The sequence below is a fragment of the Myxine glutinosa genome, chromosome 10 (assembly GCF_964187855.1).
Source record: "Myxine glutinosa chromosome 10, kmMyxGlut1.1, whole genome shotgun sequence".
In the NCBI taxonomy this organism is placed as follows: Eukaryota; Metazoa; Chordata; class Myxini; order Myxiniformes; family Myxinidae; genus Myxine; species Myxine glutinosa.
The window spans coordinates 132,074,283-132,094,254 of record NC_136270.1 but is presented as its reverse complement, the minus strand read 5'-3'; the positions used below and the strand labels follow the sequence as shown (position 1 = coordinate 132,094,254).

At 44.5% G+C, this 19,972-nt stretch overlaps 1 protein-coding gene across 12 annotated transcripts in view; it reads right to left on the bottom strand.

The window, feature by feature from the left end:
- LOC137433782 (riboflavin transporter 2-like) overlaps window positions 1-19,972 on the bottom strand; it is a 114,594-nt gene that overhangs the window by 41,299 nt on the left and 53,323 nt on the right. For 6 of the 12 annotated variants that reach the window (XM_068126099.2, XM_068126103.2, XM_078786133.1 and 3 more), the window contains 2 exons: window positions 5,093-5,212; window positions 2,473-3,021 (listed from right to left, as the gene is read on the bottom strand). In XM_068126099.2, the coding sequence (XP_067982200.1) occupies window positions 2,473-3,021; window positions 5,093-5,212 (669 nt within the window). Of the gene's footprint in view, window positions 1-2,472; window positions 3,022-5,092; window positions 5,213-17,703; window positions 17,843-18,530; window positions 18,658-19,972 lie in introns of all 12 variants that reach the window. The other 6 variants (XM_068126098.2, XM_068126101.2, XM_078786128.1 and 3 more) reach the window with 3 other exon arrangements.

Genomic DNA, 19,972 nt, shown 5'->3' with positions numbered 1-19,972 from the left:
CGTGTTTAAGTGCCCACCTTTCTGTGCTGTACCTCTTGTTAGTGTAATCTAAACGTTCTGCATATCCCATATTATAACCTCCTCCGGAGGTCTTGAGAACTGTACCCCTGGTGTCGTGTCATTTAACCTAGCCGTTGTGTCCTTTCCTTCATTGATTTAGCATAGCGCGATTCGGCCAACGTTCGAGTGGAATCGGGTAAACTGTGCAGACGCGGTCATACCAAACCGCTCGGTAAACTAACATCCAAAACCGCGTCTGTAACAATATATATTAAATATATTAATGAATGCCAATAATTTTCCCTGCGTAATTTTCAAAACAACATCTATTTAATATTCTACTGACCAATCAAATTTTAACCTTGTTTGTGTAGGTGAAGATTTTACCCAAACAGTTGAGATAAAAATGTTTGTAACTGACAAAAACTTTCAAGAATAAGACTTCAAAATGTTTGTAACTTTTAGCAAATGTGAATTTCAAGAATAAGATTTAATCACATGTGATTTGGGGTATAATACTATTCCAGTGCTTGTTGACTCATGGGCATTATGTGTATTGTTTTTACACATGTCGTAAAAAATGTGTAATGATATGTTCCACAGTTCAGTAAGTAATAAAAATGTTTAGATTACTTACAATCAGTGGTTTTAGTGCTAAAACTATTGAAGCATGTTTCTTTTTTCTTAAAAAACATTAATGAGTTAACCAGAGAACCTTAATCCAATATCCCTCATCTTTTTCTCACATCAAAATTTCAAATTGTGTGAAAATTCTCAATGTTTCCGAAAGTTTCCGAAAATTCCCAATATTCCCGCAAAATTCCCAATATCCCCGCAAAATTCCCAATATTCCCGCAAAATTCCCAATATTCCCGGTGGAAATTTACCGCATTCAAAATTCCCAGGAATTTTGCAACCCTAACTATTAGATATACCTTGCTCTACCATGAACCACGCCCCTAAAAAGAAAGAAAGAAAAAATACCGTGCAATAAATCTAGAGTGTGCCATCGCAAATCCCCACACTTCCCAACTAAAGAAAAGTTAAAAGATGGCAAAAGGTTTCACCAGGAATAAATCAAAATCAAATTTCGAGTTAAATCCTCTGTTTTGACCCCTGTGACCCCAAGTCTCCACCCCCTGGGGCATGAACCCAAGGTCAATCCAAAAACTCGTTAGACATTTCAAGCGTCCTCACATGTTGATTGCGCTTGTAATTGCATTTTTTGTATTTATCAGTTTGACCCCGTCCCAGTGACCCAAGGGGCGGGACCAAAAATGACAAGTGGCTCTCGCACCTTTTTGCCATGTGGTCATCATAACTACCAAAATGTGGTGAATTTCTGCACAACCGTTTAGAAACTAGCACAGTGTGATGGGCAGACAGACAGACAGGAGGCAATTAAGATATCCCCCGGTTTTTTGGGAGAGAGAAATCCGAGAGTGAGCAACTGAAAAGTCACTGTGACAATGGCCGCACTGTGCGTATGAGGTGCTCAGATGAGACCTTCATATCTGGAATCTGTTTATATTCTCCAAGCCCTTAAGGATATAAGGGACCGACTGGTTTTAGAGCTTAGGACTTTGGTGGATCGCACGGTCCTTTTTAGAGTCACGGTCCTTTAAAAAAAACAAAAAAATAAAAAAAAAACCACCTTTAGAGGCCATTTTTCCCCGCAAGCGGGGGTTGGCCTTTTTCGGGAACCGTGGTTGTTGTTGTTTTTTGGTCCCCTTTTTGAAGCAATGTTTTACGGCCGGATGCCCTTCCTGACGCCAACCCTTTTTGCCGCCTTTAACGACAAGCAGGGAATTACCAGTGAACTGGTACTCAATTAGCCGACCTCGGAAGGATGACAGGCTGAGTCAACCCCCCTGGCGTTAATTCAGCGATTGACCGGGATTCGAACCCAGGATCCTAGGATCCTAAGCCGGCACCCTAGCCCAACACTAGCCCAACACCAGCCCAACACCCAACCCAACAACGGTCCTTTAATAAATAAATAAAAAATCCCAGAGGTTCTAAGCTGGCCACACGTGGGTAGGTTGTGGTTATGGTAGATATGTGACCATCACACTAGCAGTATTGATTAATCAGGTCTGGTTTGTAGCCTGCATGGAACAGACTGTGCATGTCTGGAGATTGGTGGATTCTACCTCTTGCAGCAGTTACGAGATGAGCCGCATGTATCATCCATATGTACCGCATCAGATGAGGCCAATGACAGGAAGCGAGCGAGTTGGGTTCCGACAAAAGCCATTTGGGGACCACAAAAAAATCCACGGAACAAAATTAGTATTTTAGATCACTTTTCACGGATAATTCTCACTGATCGGCATAAAGTAACAAATTAGTGTGTTCAAAAAATGTGATCTCTGTACAAGTAGGCAGAGGTGTGTACACATTGTAAGGAGTTATTGGATTTTAGCGTTATCCTATATCAGGCTGGCAGACACCACAATACGTGAAACTCACCTACACGCTTGGGCTGCAAAGTGGCACTGATGATGATGAAGGAGACTGCCGAAATAAAGAGCATGAAGAAGAGAAACCAAAAGAACACCGTTGCCGAGAAGTTCTCATCCTGGTAGCGAGTCTGAATCTCATAACTCGAGCCGTTTACAGTCGAGTTGACACACATTGCCACCCCAGCACCCTGAACCAGGGCCAGGACAGACGGCAACAGTGCACTCAAGCCCTGTCCCAAAAAAAAAGTCTTCACGTACTGCGCTGAAAAGTTGTACATGAACGGCAGAAATGTCACGTTGGACGTGCAGCACACGACTGACAGGACGAACACCAGGCTCAAGTAAGGAACGCTGACATTCCTCTTCCCCACATGGACACCGAGGTGCCAGAAGAAAGTGAGGAGCAAGGAAGCGAGTATCGCCATGCCTTGCAACGTGTGGATGGCGAGACGCTCATTCACATGACCTCGATAGAACTTGTGAGCCAACGTGACCGCGAGAGGGCCAATGTTGGCCGAGGCCATCAGAACGGTGAGGTAGGAGGGCAGGTCCCATCCTGAAACAAAAAAAGAAGTTTCAAATGGAGAACTATCAAGGAACACAACAAGCAGTTACCATCGTGATTTGGCCTATAACATGACGGTACACTGTGCTCCGCAAATGCTCCTGGTGATTCAGACAGATTTTCCAGAGCCAAGCTCATAAAAACAGCAATCATTTTGGATGTTTTTCATATGTTTGGGTATCCATAATGTGATTTATTTCATATTCATCATTTTCAGAAATATTACTCATGGCACCAGTGATTAAACAAAACCCTTACATTTTTAACATGCCTGGTATTTCCCCATAGTTTAGCTGAGCATGTGCAGCAGCAATTTGAAGTAGGAAAATACTCGGGCAGTCTGAACCTGAATTTGGGATATTTTATTCACCAACTAGCAGAAGCCCTTGGTAAAAATACCATATAGAGAAGGAAAAAAAACGGAAGCCTTTTATTCTTGCGCTGGATGAAAAAGCTCAAAAACTAGAGATTATATATTTCAAAACAGGAAAGAAAAAAAATATCTGAGAGTGATCCAAACAGCTGTCTGTTTCCTATACACCACCCAGGTTCAATTTCTTTTATAATTTCCCTGTACATTTGGATTAATTTGAAGCAACTTTTACCGAACAATTTTCTCTGAGAAGCATTTCAGGATGGGACAGACTGACAGCATTAGACTATTATATACTGTATAATAGCTGGTATCCATCCACAGAACATAAACGCCATTTGACAAAGCCCTCAACTTCACCCTCCCTCACACCTCAAGTTATCACCCCTCCTCCCAAGCCCCAGGTCCTCAACCTCCCAACCCTGAAGGCTTCAGTCCCTGCTCCGCTCCAAGCTTTCAAACCTCCCCACACCCCAACACAATTCAACCCTCCCCCTTCCCCAACTACCACACCACAATACCTCCTCAATGCCCCTCCCTGGCCCTCCAACCCTCAACTGTGTCCCATCGTAGATCTCCCCCTCATCTCCATCCAAAACCCCAACTGTCTTCCCCGACTTCCACTCATAAAAGTGAAAAGGTATTCTTACATGGATCATTACATATTTAATATAACATCACCACAATCATCGGGTTTGAAACGGTCTCACTTGGAACCCCCTTATTATTCGGCAATAAACGGCAATCTCAGTATTCTGGTGTATTTTTGTCATTTCAGCATAATCCCCAGCAAACAACACTTCCCTCACTCTTCTTCTTCCTAATCACCCCGCCCCTCACCCCCCTCCCCACCCCTCCTCCCCACTCCCACTCGCATTTCCTTGCGGTCAATCATCGCATCACATTCTCCAGCAACATCAACATTTCAAGCAACTTTAAATAACACAGCAATGATCAACGAATAAAACCGTGATTGGGTCCGAAGATATCGCGTCCAACCAGATGTATTTAAAACGGTCATTAAAATGGGTTTTTCTTTTTAAAGCATCAATTTTCTCCAATTTCCCCGTCCCCCTCCCTCCCCCCATTTCCTACAACCGAATCTTATACCATCTTAGCGACTGAAAAATGAAATCAGATGTCGAATTAGAGCTGGGATGAAACTGTGAGGGAATCCGAATGGACTTTACATTACAACCCTCAGATTGCAAATAGGCCTATTTTTATTGAAAATGCAATTTTGTCTGCATGCTCAAAGGTGAATATGCTACATCGTCAACCCCAACACCGATGTATTGTTACATAAAATAGTAGAACCACCCTCGGTAGAGCACATACGACCACCAGGTTTGAAAATTTGTTTTGTATCCACTGATAGGTCGGATCTGCATCTGGGCCTGAACCAAAATCTAATCGGCGTGTTCGTCACCTAACCAACTCGTCCACCTAGTTTAGTCACAATCAATCTACTTTGAGATATCCTGCTCCCAGACAAACAAACAGACAGGGGTAACAACATAACCTCCATGCACCTTTGCTGGCAGAGGTAACAAAGACAATGGTTGACAATGGACAAATCAAGGTAACATATGGGATTTGAATCTGAGTGCAAGCTTCGTTTAGCAAATGTTAGGATGGGAAAATCAAGCAAAGCAACCTTGGTTAGAACGTGAAGGTTAAACGGATCACCTTCTGGCAACGACTTGACCAGCACTGGCAGCTCAACCCAGATGGAGTTGATGGCCACCCAAGAACCAATCCCAAACAGCGCTACGAGCAGATGCATCGAGATGGGATGGAGCTCCATTTCTGCAACATCAACAGCACGTTATTAAAATCACCGTGATAACAAGCAATATTGTCACGTCGATAAAGAATGACCCTTCACCACCATACAATTTAAAAAAGCATATTTACATTGACGTGGCGGCTAAACAAGGACATACTGCAGAGAGGTCGATGGAGCGTCATTGCAAACCCTCATGCTTCCATCTAAAATGAAGTTGAAAGATGACAAAAAGTTCCACCAGGAATGACCCAATATCAAATTTTGAGTTAAAAAAAAATCTTCTGTTTTGACCCCTGGGACCCCAAGTCAAGTGGGGGCATGAACCAGGGGTTAAATCCTAAAACCTGCTAGTGACATTATTCATGCGTCCCCCAATGTTGATTGCATATAGAAAGTTTCATTATAAAATAATTAATTTCCAATCCAATCTCAATTGAATTAAAATCCAATCTCACCCCTCCCCTCCAAATCTTCCCCATCCCCCCTTCCCTCCTAAACTCCCCCCACACCCCTCCCCTCCGAGACTCTCCCTCGCTCCTCCCCTCCTAGACTCCCCACTGACCCCTCCTCCTCAAAGCATCCTCCCTGCTTCTTCCCCCTTCCAACTTTCACCTTCATCTCCCCCAACCTTCTGCCTCGCTCTTCCCCCTCCTCAAATAACACCTCACTGTGCCTCACCCAATCTCCATCAAACCTTTTGTCCGCCCCATTCTTCCCTTTCTCCAAGCTATTCTGAAATCTCTGAAATCTCTGACACACCTTCAACAGCTCTCCCTACCTCTTCCTCCTCTTCCACATCTTACCCTACCCCTCCCCCCCCCCCCTGTTCTGTACCCGAGGCTCCCCCTTCCTCTGCATTAACGGTATGGACCTCAAACATCCGCTCAAACTTGACTGATCTCTCCATACAGGTTGCTTCTGACAAACCAGATGTGATCTGCTTAACAGAAACTTTCCTCCTTCATGATGTCTCTGATGCCTTGGTATCTCTCCCAGGTTACTCCCTCCTCCGGTATGATAGACCTGAGCCTCGTCCTGGAGGTGGGGTTGCTATCTTTATAAAAAAACTCTCTTCCTCACTCGCCCTCCACTGCCCTCTCTCCACCTCACCCCCAGGAATACCTTTGGCTACGGCTTCCCCTTCGCTCCCACCTTTTGTTCATATGTGTGTTGTACCGTCCACCAAACAGTGATGACTCCATCTACATCTCGCTGTCTGATAATATGGACCAACTTCTATCTACCCATCCCAACTCTCTCTTCCTCATATGTGGTGATTTCAATTGTCACCATGCCAGTTGGCTGGGTGTGGGTACCTCTCTCACCAGCCATGGCTCTTCAGCAAAGGACTTCTGCGACTCACTGGGACTGACACAATCTGTCAATTTCCCGACCCGGATCTCAGTCAACGGAGCATCTTCTCTTCTGGATTTGGTTATGACTAACTTCCCTGAAAATGTCTGCTGCTCTTCTTCTGCTCCAATCGGCTCATCTGATCATGTGCTTGTAAAAGTGGACATCTCTCTGACCATTCTCAGAGAGCCTCCTCAGCGTCGACGAGTCTGGCATTTCACTCAGGCCAACTGGCACGGTCTTCAAGCAGCCATCAATCATCTGGACTGGTCTCCCATCTCTACCGCCTCTGACATCAACTCATCCTGGGAATTCTTTCAAAGTAAATTGCTCTCTCTCATGCACAGATTTATCCCATCTCGTCTTCAGTTGTCATACCCTTCCTCCCGTCCATGGTACACGGAATCTTGTGGTGAGGCTGTTGCCCTGAAACAACTTGCTTTCGTCTCCTGGAAAGCAAATCTAACGGAAGGAAATCTCATTTCCTTTCACAAAGCCCGAAACAAGTGTGTGTCCACCCTCAGGAGAGCCAGGAAACAATATCTCACCGTTCTCAAGACCGAACTCTCTTATCTGTCTCCCTCTTCCAAATCCTGTTGGCGTCTGGTCAAATCTGTTTCTGGTGTTTGTTCCCCCTCCATCCCCTCCCTCACCTCAAACGGCTTAACGGCTGACTCCGCACGTGAAAAAGCTGAATGCCTCAACTCTGTGTTTGCCTCTAAATCTTGTGTCCCAAACCCATCCCTCTCTGTACCCACCGTACCCAGTCGTACCCAGCTGCTCCTGGACTCTGTGTCCTTTCCTCCTGACAAGGTGGAAAAGTTTCTGTCAACCCTCGACTCTGATTCTGCAACTGGTCCTGACGGCATCAGCCCACGGGTCCTAAAATCATGTTCTTCCGCTCTTTCACTCCCTCTTTCTGTTCTCTTCACCCTCTCTTTTGCTCAAGGTCATCTGCCATCTGCTTGGAAATCAGCCAACATCACCGCTTTGCACAAAAAAGGTGCAAAAACAGATCCTAGCAACTACAGACCAATCAGCCTTCTCCCAATTATCAGCAAAGTCATGGAATCCATCATTGCTTCAGATATGAAATCTTTCCTCTTCTCCAATGGCTTGATCTCTGATCATCAATTTGGTTTCAGACCTGGTCACTCTACTCTGGACATGCTGCTCCTGCTTTCTCAACAATGGATGGAGGTCCTCAACGCCAAACAGGAAATTAGAGCTGTCTCCCTTGACATTTCACGTGCCTTCGATACGGTCTGGCACCCCGCTCTGCTCACCAAACTCTCCTCCTTTGGTATCCATGGAAATCTCCATGCATGGCTGGCGGACTTCCTCTCTGGTCGTAGTCAACGTGTGGCCCTGAATGGGTTTCTCTCATCTCCTCTTCCTGTTCAGGCTGGAGTTCCCCAAGGTAGTGTTCTGGGCCTTGTGCTTTTTCTGGTCTTCATCAATGATCTCTCTGACTCTCTTGAAAATCCTCTCTATCTCTTTGCTGACGACTCTACTCTCTGTCGCTCCATTCCTCATCCCTCAGATCGGCAGTCTGCAGCCTCCTCACTCTCTGCAGACCTGGACAAAATCACAGACTGGGCAAACAAATGGAACATGTCTTTCAATCCTGATAAATCTCACACTCTTACGATGTCTCTCCGAAAAGACCGACTGGAAAACCCTCCCATCCACTTTCTGAATAATCCTCTCCAAGAAGTTCTGTCACTCAAGCTTTTGGGTCTCACTATTTGCCATGATCTTTCCTGGGAAAACCACATTTCAAATCTGGCCTCCAAAGCCAGTCGCCGACTGGGCATCCTCCGTCGTGCGAAGTCCTTCCTTGGCACACCTGAGCTCCTCACCACATACAAGGCTTTCATCCGCAGCTCTATGGAATACTGCTCTCCCCTCTGGTCTGGTGCTCCTGCCTCACACCTAGCTCGTCTTCACGCTGTTGAAACCAAAGCGTTCAGAATCATTGGAATCTCCCGCGATGAAGCTAACTCCAAGGGCCTTTCACTCACTCACCATAGGCAGGTTGGTGGTCTTTCCGCCTTCTACCGACTCCTCTCTGGCCTTGCCCCCCCCCCAGCTCTCTCTGGGCTCTGTCCCCCAAATATTCCTACAGGTCGCACAAGATCTGCCTGCAACCCTCTTATGGTTAAACTGCCAAAATCAAGACTTTCTGCTCACCTTCACTCCTTCATTCCTCTTTTCTCCCACCTCTGGAACAAACTCCCTCACTCTCTTCAACCCCACTCCACCCTCCAGGTCTTTAAAACAGCTGTTCACCACCATCTCTTATCCTCCCCCATCCAAAACCTTGATCTTTTCTACCCCCGCTAATTTCGGTCCCTTTGTGTTTTATACCTCTCCCCCCCCCCCCCCCCCCCTTCCCACGCCTCCTGCCCCCAAGCCCTCTCCCTCCCACACTTCTCCCTGGTCTCAAATGTTGTGGTTGTGTGCTTTCCCTTCTCTCCCCATCTTGTCTTCCGCTCCCTCTTTTTGTATATTTTGTTTGTCTGGTTGATTTGTTTGTGAAATAAATGTTAGCTCTTTCACGAGCCTCGATTCAGTATACAAAAAAAAAAAAAAAAAAAAAAAAAAAGTGCCCGTAATTGCATTTTTTGGTATTTGACCTTTTGACCCCGCCCAAAGGACCCCAGAGGGTGGCGCCAAAAATGATACAGCTCAGACACCTTCTTGCCATGTGGTGATCATAACTACCAAGTTTGGGGAATTTATAACATTGGGATAATAACACTTGTGGGCATTCGTTTATGGGGCAATGTAGTCTAGTATCTACGGAGGGTATCCGACTATCCGTGTACCCCCCCCCCCCTCCCCCCCAGGACTCTACCAAACCAACTTTTTTAGCTTCCTTTTATGGTCCTATTACACATTTGAGAAGTTAACAAAAAAAAAAATTCCCGGCACTCTGGCGATATTCAAGATGTCAAATTTTTTTTTGTTAACATCTCAAATGTGTAATAGGACCATAAAAGGAAGCTAAAAAAGTTGGTTTGGTGGAGTCCTGGGGGAAGGGGGGGAGGTGGGGGGGGGGGGGGGGTGGTGCATGGATAACCTCCGTAGATACTCCCCTAAAGTTGGTCCGATACAAGAGAGCATTTCAAAGTGCATAGTCATCACACATCAGTCAAAATACTGAACTTCTTGTTAGGGGTGAAGATTTCCAACAAGGATTCCCGGTATATTGAATGAGTTAAAGACGTGTTGACGTGTCGGAGATGGTGAATAACTAAAGAACGGATTTTAAAGTCATGCATTGGTTCTTCCATGACAAAATTAATTGTATAATCCAAAGTTTAGTGAAGATTCAATGATTGTCGCATTAAAAAGTCAATCAAAACTGTTGGAGCCAAACCGTTTGCACGGGATAAGTATCAAATACGTCTGCAACGAGACACATCACTTATTAGACAAGGTGCACAGTTATGCATCACTTATTAGACAAGGTGCACAGTTATGCATCACTTATTAGACAAGGTGCACAGTTATGCATCACTTATTAGACAAGGTGCACAGTTATGCATCACTTATTAGACAAGGTGCACAGTTATGCATCACTTATTAGACAAGGTGCACAGTTATGCATCACTTATTAGACAAGGTGCACAGTTATGCATCACTTATTAGACAAGGTGCACAGTTATGCATCACTTATTAGACAAGGTGCACAGTTATGCATCACTTATTAGACAAGGTGCACAGTTATGCATCACTTATTAGACAAGGTGCACAGTTATGCATCACTTATTAGACAAGGTGCACAGTTATGCATCACTTATTAGACAAGGTGCACAGTTATGCATCACTTATTAGACAAGGTGCACAGTTATGCATCACTTATTAGACAAGGTGCACAGTTATGCATCACTTATTAGACAAGGTGCACAGTTATGCATCACTTATTAGACAAGGTGCACAGTTATGCATCACTTATTAGACAAGGTGCACAGTTATGCATCACTTATTAGACAAGGTGCACAGTTATGCATCACTTATTAGACAATGTGCACAGTTATGCATCACTTATTAGACAAGGTGCACAGTTATGCATCACTTATTAGACAAGGTGCACAGTTATGCATCACTTATTAGACAAGGTGCACAGTTATGCATCACTTATTAGACAAGGTGCACAGTTATGCATCACTTATTAGACAAGGTGCACAGTTATGCATCACTTATTAGACAATGTGCACAGTTATGCATCACTTATTAGACAAGGTGCACAGTTATGCATCACTTATTAGACAAGGTGCACAGTTATGCATCACTTATTAGACAAGGTGCACAGTTATGCATCACTTATTAGACAAGGTGCACAGTTATGCATCACTTATTAGACAAGGTGCACAGTTATGCATCACTTATTAGACAAGGTGCACAGTTATGCATCACTTATTAGACAAGGTGCACAGTTATGCATCACTTATTAGACAAGGTGCACAGTTATGCATCACTTATTAGACAAGGTGCACAGTTATGCATCACTTATTAGACAAGGTGCACAGTTATGCATCACTTATTAGACAAGGTGCACAGTTATGCATCACTTATTAGACAAGGTGCACAGTTATGCATCACTTATTAGACAAGGTGCACAGTTATGCATCACTTATTAGACAAGGTGCACAGTTATGCATCACTTATTAGACAAGGTGCACAGTTATGCATCACTTATTAGACAAGGTGCACAGTTATGCATCACTTATTAGACAAGGTGCACAGTTATGCATCACTTATTAGACAAGGTGCACAGTTATGCATCACTTATTAGACAAGGTGCACAGTTATGCATCACTTATTAGACAAGGTGCACAGTTATGCATCACTTATTAGACAAGGTGCACAGTTATGCATCACTTATTAGACAAGGTGCACAGTTATGCATCACTTATTAGACAAGGTGCACAGTTATGCAAGCGCAATCCAGAGGATTTCTGGCCCCATCAGAGACCGCGACACGTGGTACCCAGTACCGCTGCTGCTCCAATATGGTCGATTTTGGAGAGACCTTTTGGCAGAAAGGCCAAGCAGTTTTTGTTTTTAATGCCAGCTTGGTTTTTATTGTATGCAGTACATCCATCTGAGGCCCATGACAGCACATCGATGCAAGACAAAGTCAAAGCAGACATCAATGACCTTTTACATGAATTGCAAGGACATCAGTAATCAATGACCAAATACACATTATGTGGGACGTGAACCAGGGTTCGCCCACCAGGAGCCAGAGGATCAGATGTGAACCCGAACAAGCCGAACTAAAGAAGGGTTTATGCCTCATACGGCGGCAGGCTTGGATACGGACACACGGATACATCCAAATGGATAATGGCCAAAAACTCAGGACATGTTGTGTAACAGCCAGCTGCTGAAATAGCAACAATCTCACCTTGCATCATCGGCAGCTGCTGGACTGCTGTACATGGGATCTTGCGTGACAACCAGCTTGGACTATGTTGAGAAATGTCATTGGTTCAGAGACTTGTCCGAGCAAAAATAGGTGTAGAGTGTGCAGGAAAGATTCCAACTCGTGAAGTTTCAAATATGAAATGGTTGCTGTTTTAATCAGACGAGTTCCCTTTCAAGTGGATGCGGGATGAGACCATTAGGCCCATCAAAGCCAGACTTGGTATATACGGGACTTTATTTGTGAGCTGGATGTACCAGAATTGGTATATATGGGATTTTATTCGTGAGCTGGATGTACCAGACTTGGTATATATGGGATTTTATTTGTGAGCTGGATGTACCAGACTTGGTATATATGGGATTTTATTCGTGAGCTGGATGTACCAGACTTGGTATATACGGGACTTTATTTGTGAGCTGGATGTACCAGACTTGATATATACGGGACTTTATTTGTGAGCTGGATGTACCAGACTTGATATATACGGGACTTTATTTGTGAGCTGGATGTACCAGAATTGGTATATACGGGATTTTATTTGTGAGCTGGATGTACCAGACTTGGTATATACGGGACTTTATTTGTGAGCTGGATGTACCAGACTTGGTATATACAGGGTTTTATTCGTGAGCTGGATGTACCAGACTTGGTATATACGGGACTTTATTTGTGAGCTGGATGTACCAGACTTGGTATATATGGGATTTTATTTGTGAGCTGGATGTACCAGACATGGTATATACGGGACTTTATTTGTGAGCTGGATGTACCAGACTTGGTATATACAGGGTTTTATTCGTGAGCTGGATGTACCAGACTTGGTATATACGGGACTTTATTTGTGAGCTGGATGTACCAGACTTGGTATATATGGGATTTTATTTGTGAGCTGGATGTACCAGACATGGTATATACGGGACTTTATTTGTGAGCTGGATGTACCAGACTTGGTATATACAGGGTTTTATTCGTGAGCTGGATGTACCAGACTTGGTATATACGGGACTTTATTTGTGAGCTGGATGTACCAGACTTGGTATATATGGGATTTTATTTGTGAGCTGGATGTACCAGACTTGGTATATACGGGACTTTATTTGTGAGCTGGATGTACCAGACTTGGTATATACGGGACTTTATTCGTGAGCTGGATGTACCAGACTTGATATATACGGGATTTTATTTGTGAGCTGGATGTACCAGACTTGGTATATACGGGGTTTTATTTGTGAGCTGGATGTACCAGACTTGGTATATACGGGGTTTTATTTGTGACCTGGATGTACCAGACTTGGTATATATGGGACTTTATTTGTGAGCTGGATGTACCAGACTTGGTATATACGGGACTTTGTTTGTGAGCTGGCTGTACAGGACTTGGCAGGAGTGGGAGGGGTGAAGAAGGGAGTGGAAGGGGGAGGGGAGGGGCAGGTGATGGGAGAGGGAGGGGAAAGACATACAACATATAATACATTTTGTGGGTGGCTTTGACAGGCCCCTCCATTTTGGGGGAGGGGGAGGGGTGAGGGAATGAGGAAAATTTTTGCCGTGCAAAGAGTGCACCTCAGTGTTGCCGAGGTAAAAAAGGAAATTGTAGTACCCTCTGCCACCATCACCAGCTGGCGCTACATGGTACACATTTACATAAAGAATTTACACCCCTCCCTCGGTCCCCCACAACCCCGCATGAGTCTGCGGCCACATACATAATGGAAAAGCAATTACATCCAAATCAGAATCCATCACAAATGTCAAATCATCATTTTATTTCACCTTTTCTTCTTTAAATCATTATTTTACCTTTTCTTTGAATATATGCTGGTGCGTAGGCGAGATAGGGGGCACCTCCAGGACACAAAGGTGATCCCGGGGGAGGAGGCTGTTTCAGAGCACCACTTGGTTGTCTGCGATATAAGGGTGAAAGGTGCGAGGAGGGCTCGGCGGGTGAAGTACCAACCGAGAATGAAGGTGTGGAGCTTGAAAGAGGTGACAGTGAGGGAGGCATTAAAAGAGAGGCTGAGTATGGTGGATTGGTGGAGGATGATGTGGTTGAGCTTGAAAGTGGTTGGATGTCAATGAAAGATAGTCTGTTGGGAGCCGTTGGTGAGGTATGTGGATGGACAAAAGGACCACCGAGGCACTCGGAAACATGGTGGTGGGATGATGAAGTTGGAAAGAAGATTGACGAGAAGAGGAAGAAGTTCAAGGAGTGGCAGAAGGCGAAGGGTATGGGGGCAGAAAAGGCAGAGCATGAAAGTTATAAGGCAGCCAAGAAGGCTGCAAAGAAAGAGGTAGCAAAGGCACAGGAGGCATGTAGGAAAATGATCGGAGAACGCTTGGATTCGGAAGAGGGTCAGAAAGCAGTATTCAGGATTGCAAAGCACATAGCGAAAGAGAGGTGTGATGTGATGGGGGTGAATTGCTTGAAGGATGAAGTGGGACAAATCGTTATGGACCCAGATGGAATTAAAGGAAGATGGAAAAGATATATGGAAATACTGTTGAATGCAGAGAATGAATGGGATGGCAACATAGAGAGTAACCCAGTTTTAGGACCGGCAGAGAAGATAACCGAGAAGGAAGTTGAGGAAGCGATAGAAGCAATGAAGAGTAGAAAAGTGGGAGGGCCGACGGGAGTTGTGGGAGATATGTTGAAGGCAGCGGGAAATTGGGGTGTGAAGAGAATGACAGAGATCTGCAATCTGGTGGTGAAAGAAGGCCGCATTCCAGTGGATTGGGAACTGAGTACACTCGTCCCTCTATACAAGGGGAAAGGTGACCCTCGGGACTGTGGCTCGTATCGAGCGATAAAGGTATTGGAGCATGGAATGAAGGTATTGGAAAGGGTGTTGGAGAGGAGGATAAGGAAGAAGGTGAAGATTGACGAAATGCAGTTTGGATTTATGCCAGGAAGAGGAACGACAGACGCACTTTTTATTGTGAGGCAGTTGCAGGAGAAGTATATGGAGAAGAGGAAGAAGTTGTTTCTTGGGTTTGTTGATCTGGAGAAAGCATTCGATAGGGTTCCACGTGAAGTATTGACATGAGTATTGAGGAAGTTAGAAGTGGAGGAATGCTTGATCAGAGTAGTGATGGCAATGTACAAAAGAGCGCGCACAGCTGTAAGGACGAAGGACGGGAACAGTGGTGAGTTTGAGGTGAAGGTGGGAGTGCATCAGGGGTCGGTACTAAGTCCACCACTATTTATAGCTGTGATGGAGGTGCTGGCTCAGAACGTAAAGGAGGGTTTACCGTGGGAGTTGTTGTATGCAGATGATCTGGTGTTGATTGCAGAAAGTATGGATGGACTGAAGGAGAAGATGAACAAGTGGAAGGAATGTATGGAGACAAAATGTCTGAAGGTGAATATCGGAAAGACGAAGGTGATGGCAAGTGGTAAAGCATGTGGTGAGATGGAAAGAACTGGGAAGTGGCTGTGTGCTGTGTGCAGGAAGGGTGTCGGAGTGAATTCCATTCAATGTACAATGTGCGCTGAGTGGGTTCATCAAAAATGTAGTGGTTTGAGAGGGTCATTAACCAGTGTGGCGGCTACATTCAATTGTAAGGTGTGCACAGAGGGAGCTGTGCACACCTTACATGTGTGCAGGAAGGGTGTCGGAGTGAATTCCATTCAATGTACAATGTGCGCTGAGTGGGTTCATCAAAAATGTAGTGGTTTGAGAGGGTCATTAACAAGTGTGGTGGCTACATTCAATTGTAAGGTGTGCACAGAGGGAGCTGCAGATGGAGGAAATGTTGAGTTGGATCTTGGAGATGGCATGAAGATGGAAGGTGTGAAAACATTTTGTTACCTTGGAGACATGCTGAATGGAGAAGGTGGATCAGACTCGGCAACGGTTACTCGAGTGAGATGTGCATGGAAGAAGTTTCGGGAACTGAGTGGCGTGCTGACGAGGGGGGAGTGTCATTGAAGCTGAAGGGAAAGGTGTATGCTGCATGTGTGAGAAGTGTTATGATTTATGGGTGTTGTTTTATTATTTATTTTATTTTATTTTATTTTTTTCTCTTTTTTTTTTTTTTTTGTATACAGAGTCGAGGCTCGTGAAAGAGCTAACATTTATCAAACAAACAAATCAAACAAACAAGCAAACAAAGTATATAAAAAGGGGTGGGTAATGTGAGACGTGGGTAATGTGAGAGTGAGTGAGACGTGGGTAATGAACGTAGAGCGGCAACGAAGGCTGGAAAGGGTGGAAATGCGAATGGTTAGGTGGATGTGCGGAGTATCGTTGAGAGAGAGGAAGACAAATGATGAATTGCGAAAGATGATGGGAATAGAGCCTGTGATGGATGCTGTGAAGAGAAACAGGTTGAGATGGGGTTTTTTTTTGTTTGTTTTGGGGGTTTTTTTGTATACAAGATCGAGGCTCGTGAAAGAGCGAACATTAATCACACAGAAAGACAAACCGACACATAAAACATCGGGAGCGGTAGACAAGATGGGGAGAGAGGGAGAAGGACACAAACACAACATTTGTGAGCAGGGACCGAGAGACATGGAGACATCGAGAGATCTGTGGGAGGGAGAGGGCTTTGGGGGGGGGGAGGCATGGGAAGGGGGGGTGGGAGAGGTATAAAACATATGGACACTGCCAGGACTTCCAGGAAAGAAGTTGGAATTTCAAACAAGGTGAATCTGGGGTGAATTAGTAGGGGTAGAAAAGATCAAGGTTTTGGATGGGGGAAGATAAGAGATGGTGGTGAACAGCTGTTTTAAAGACCTGGAGGGAGGAGTGGGATTGAAGGGAGTGTGGGAGTTTGTTCCAGAGGTGGGAGAAAAGAGGAATGAAAGAGTGAAGGTGAGCAGAGAGCCGAGATTTCGGCAGTTTAACCATCAGAGGGTTGCTGGCAGATCTTGTGCGACCTGTAGGAATATTTGGGGGACAGAGCACAGAGAGAACTGGGGGAGCAAGGCCGGAGAGGAGACGGTAGAAGACAGAAAGACCACCTACCTGCCTGCGGTGAGTGAGTGAAAGGCCCTCAGAGATAGCTTCATCGCGGGAGATTCCAATGATTCTGAAAGCTTTGGTTTCAACAGCGTGAAGCCGAGCTAGGTGTGAGGCAGGAGCACCGGCCCATAGGGGAGAACAGTATTGGTCATGTGTTGAGGAAGGATGAAAGTGACTGGTTGAAAAGAGTGATGGGAATGAATGTAGAAGGAAGTAGATGACCGAGAAAGACTTGGCTAAAGATGGTCGAAGAAGAAATGCGGGCAAGGGGGTTAACAAGGGGAGATGCAGAAAATAGGGCAAAACGGAGAACATTGTCATGGGGACATGACAGTTCAGTTCAACAAACAACTAATGGAGAACATTGTCATGGGGACCGCAAGGCTAACCCCCACTCTTGCAGGGCAAATGGCCTTAAAATGCCTGTTGTTGTTGTTGTTGTATAATGTATATGCTGGTGAATGTGCCATTGATCACGTTTCTCTGTTAAGTTTGATGACGTTCAAGAAGAAGAAGCCCTACCACCAACTTTGACCGCTTCCGGAATAATTTTATTATTTGTGTTCAAATGTCTCATAATTTTTTGTATTTATTTATGCGAATGTGTACTTGTATATAACTGTCATTAATGAAAAAGGCTTAGTTTGGCACTACATAGCAATGTTTTTTTTAAACCCCAAAAAAACTAACCTCATTTTTTTTTCCAATTTTTTTTTGTTTTTAGCCTATAACACTCCCAAGCACTCACCGATGGAACACTGAAAGTTTGACGAAAATCCGTTCAGCCACCTCTGAGGAAAATGGTGACACACACAGAGACGACGGGCTCTCTTGTATATATATACAGGGTGGTCCAGAAATCCTGGGCACATTTTGAAGAATGATACCTGCAACAAACAACTAAGTTTATTATTGTTCTTTGGTGCAAAACAAAACATGATTACTCGGAAATGGATGTGACCGCTTCAACACGCACAGGCATCACGTGATACGCAACAGGGTGAGGTGCATCACGTGATTTGGATAGGGGTGAGCTTCGCTCACTGTGCGGCATGCGTTTGTCTTTGCATTTGTTCAGTTCATTGTGAATTAGACGTCCTAATATGATGGAGGATATTGTGAGACAGATAATTTGCGCTGTACGCTTGTATTCTGTATCTGGAAATTTGGCTGAAATTCACAGACAACTTGTCAAATAATGTGGCGCTGACACAATTGACAGAAGAACCATCGGCAGAATAAACAAGCAGCTTGATGAAAGCGGCAGCATTCTTCCAAAACAGTCACCAGGTATGTGACCAGTCAAACAAAATGGATGTGACCGCTTCAACACGCACATGCATCACGTAATACGCAACAGGGTGACGTGCATCACGTAATACGCAACAGGGTGACATGCATCACGTGATTTGGATCGGGGTGAGCTTTGTTCAGTGTGCTGCACTCGTTTGTCTTTGCATTAGTTCAGTTCATTGTGAATTAGACGCCCTAACATGACGGAGGATATCGTGAGACAGAAAATTTGCGCTGTACACATGTATTCAGTATCTGGAAATTTAGCTGAAGTTCACTGACAACTTGTCAAAGAATGTGGCGCCGATGCAATTGACAGAAGAACCAATCGGCAGAATACACAAGCAGTTTGATGAAAGCGGCAGCATTCTTCCAAAACAGTCACCAGGTAGGACTCGTACTGTTCAAACTGAGGAAAGCAGAGCGGTCACTCAACAACAACTCTACAGTAACACACCAGTATCAACTCGTCGTTTATCAAACGTCACCAACATAAGCCGATCATCGATTCGAAGAATACTAAAAGACCTTAATGCGAAACCAAACATACCCAGATTAATTCACTAACTATCTGAGGATGGTTTTGACAGGCACGTTGAGGCATGTGATACATTGCTTGGGTTAATGGATATGGACAATGATTTGTAGAACAGGATCTTGTGGTCAGATGAATCCAAGTTTACTTTATCTGGTTCTGTGAATTGTCATAAGATCGTGATATGGGCAGGAGACAACCCACAATTTACTGTTGAGCACAACGTCCAGTATCAAGCTAGCGTGTCCGTCTGGGCAGGCGTTTATTCTGGAGGCATTGTTGGACCAATATTTTTAGAAGAAAATGTGAATGCTACAAATCATCTTCTAATGTTGGAGCAGCATGTATTTCCACGCGATGATGGCCAAATGTGGTTCATGCATGATGGTGCGCCTGCTCATTATGCTGCCAGCGTACGCTAGGCCCTTGGTTTGAACTTTACAGACAAATGGATTGGCCGTCGTGGTCCTGTTGAATGGCCGCCGCGGTCTTGTGATTCAACACCCTGTGATTTCTTCCTTTGGGGTTTCCTCAAACACAAGGTGTATGCAAGGAATCCTACGACCCTTAGAGACTTGAAACAATTCATCCATAATGAGACTGCTAGATTAACGACTGAAACATGCAGAAATGTGTGTCAGAGTGTTTCGTCACGAATGCAGCTGTGCATATACAATGAAGGAAAGCAGTTTGAAAATTTGAACTGATCTGTTTCATGTATATTAGACTGATAGTTTCATGTTTTGTTTTGCACCAAAGGACAATAATAAACTTCGTTGTTTATTGCAGGTATCGTTCTTCAAAATGTGCCCAGGGTTTCTGGACCACTCTGTATACTAGAATAAGACCTGTCGCTTCGCTGACGGAAATACCAATCTTTGCTGCGATGGCTAACCTATGGGGGAAGAAAAAAAAAAGGATTCCTGGGAGATCCTGCTCTCTGTGCAGGGGATAACCAACATTTGCATTTGCAGTTTTCACACGCGTGTCCATGTATCCATTTAAAAAAAAAAAAAAATTTTTTTTTTTTTTGGATCACAAACACTAACCATGGGAGTTAGGCCCCATAAAAAAAAAATATTATCTTATCACCCTATCCAGGCGAGAGAAGTGATGAGGGAGGGCGTTTTTTTATTTTCACCGAACAAAGGATCAAAAAGTCATTGTGGAAACCGCATGCGCATATAGT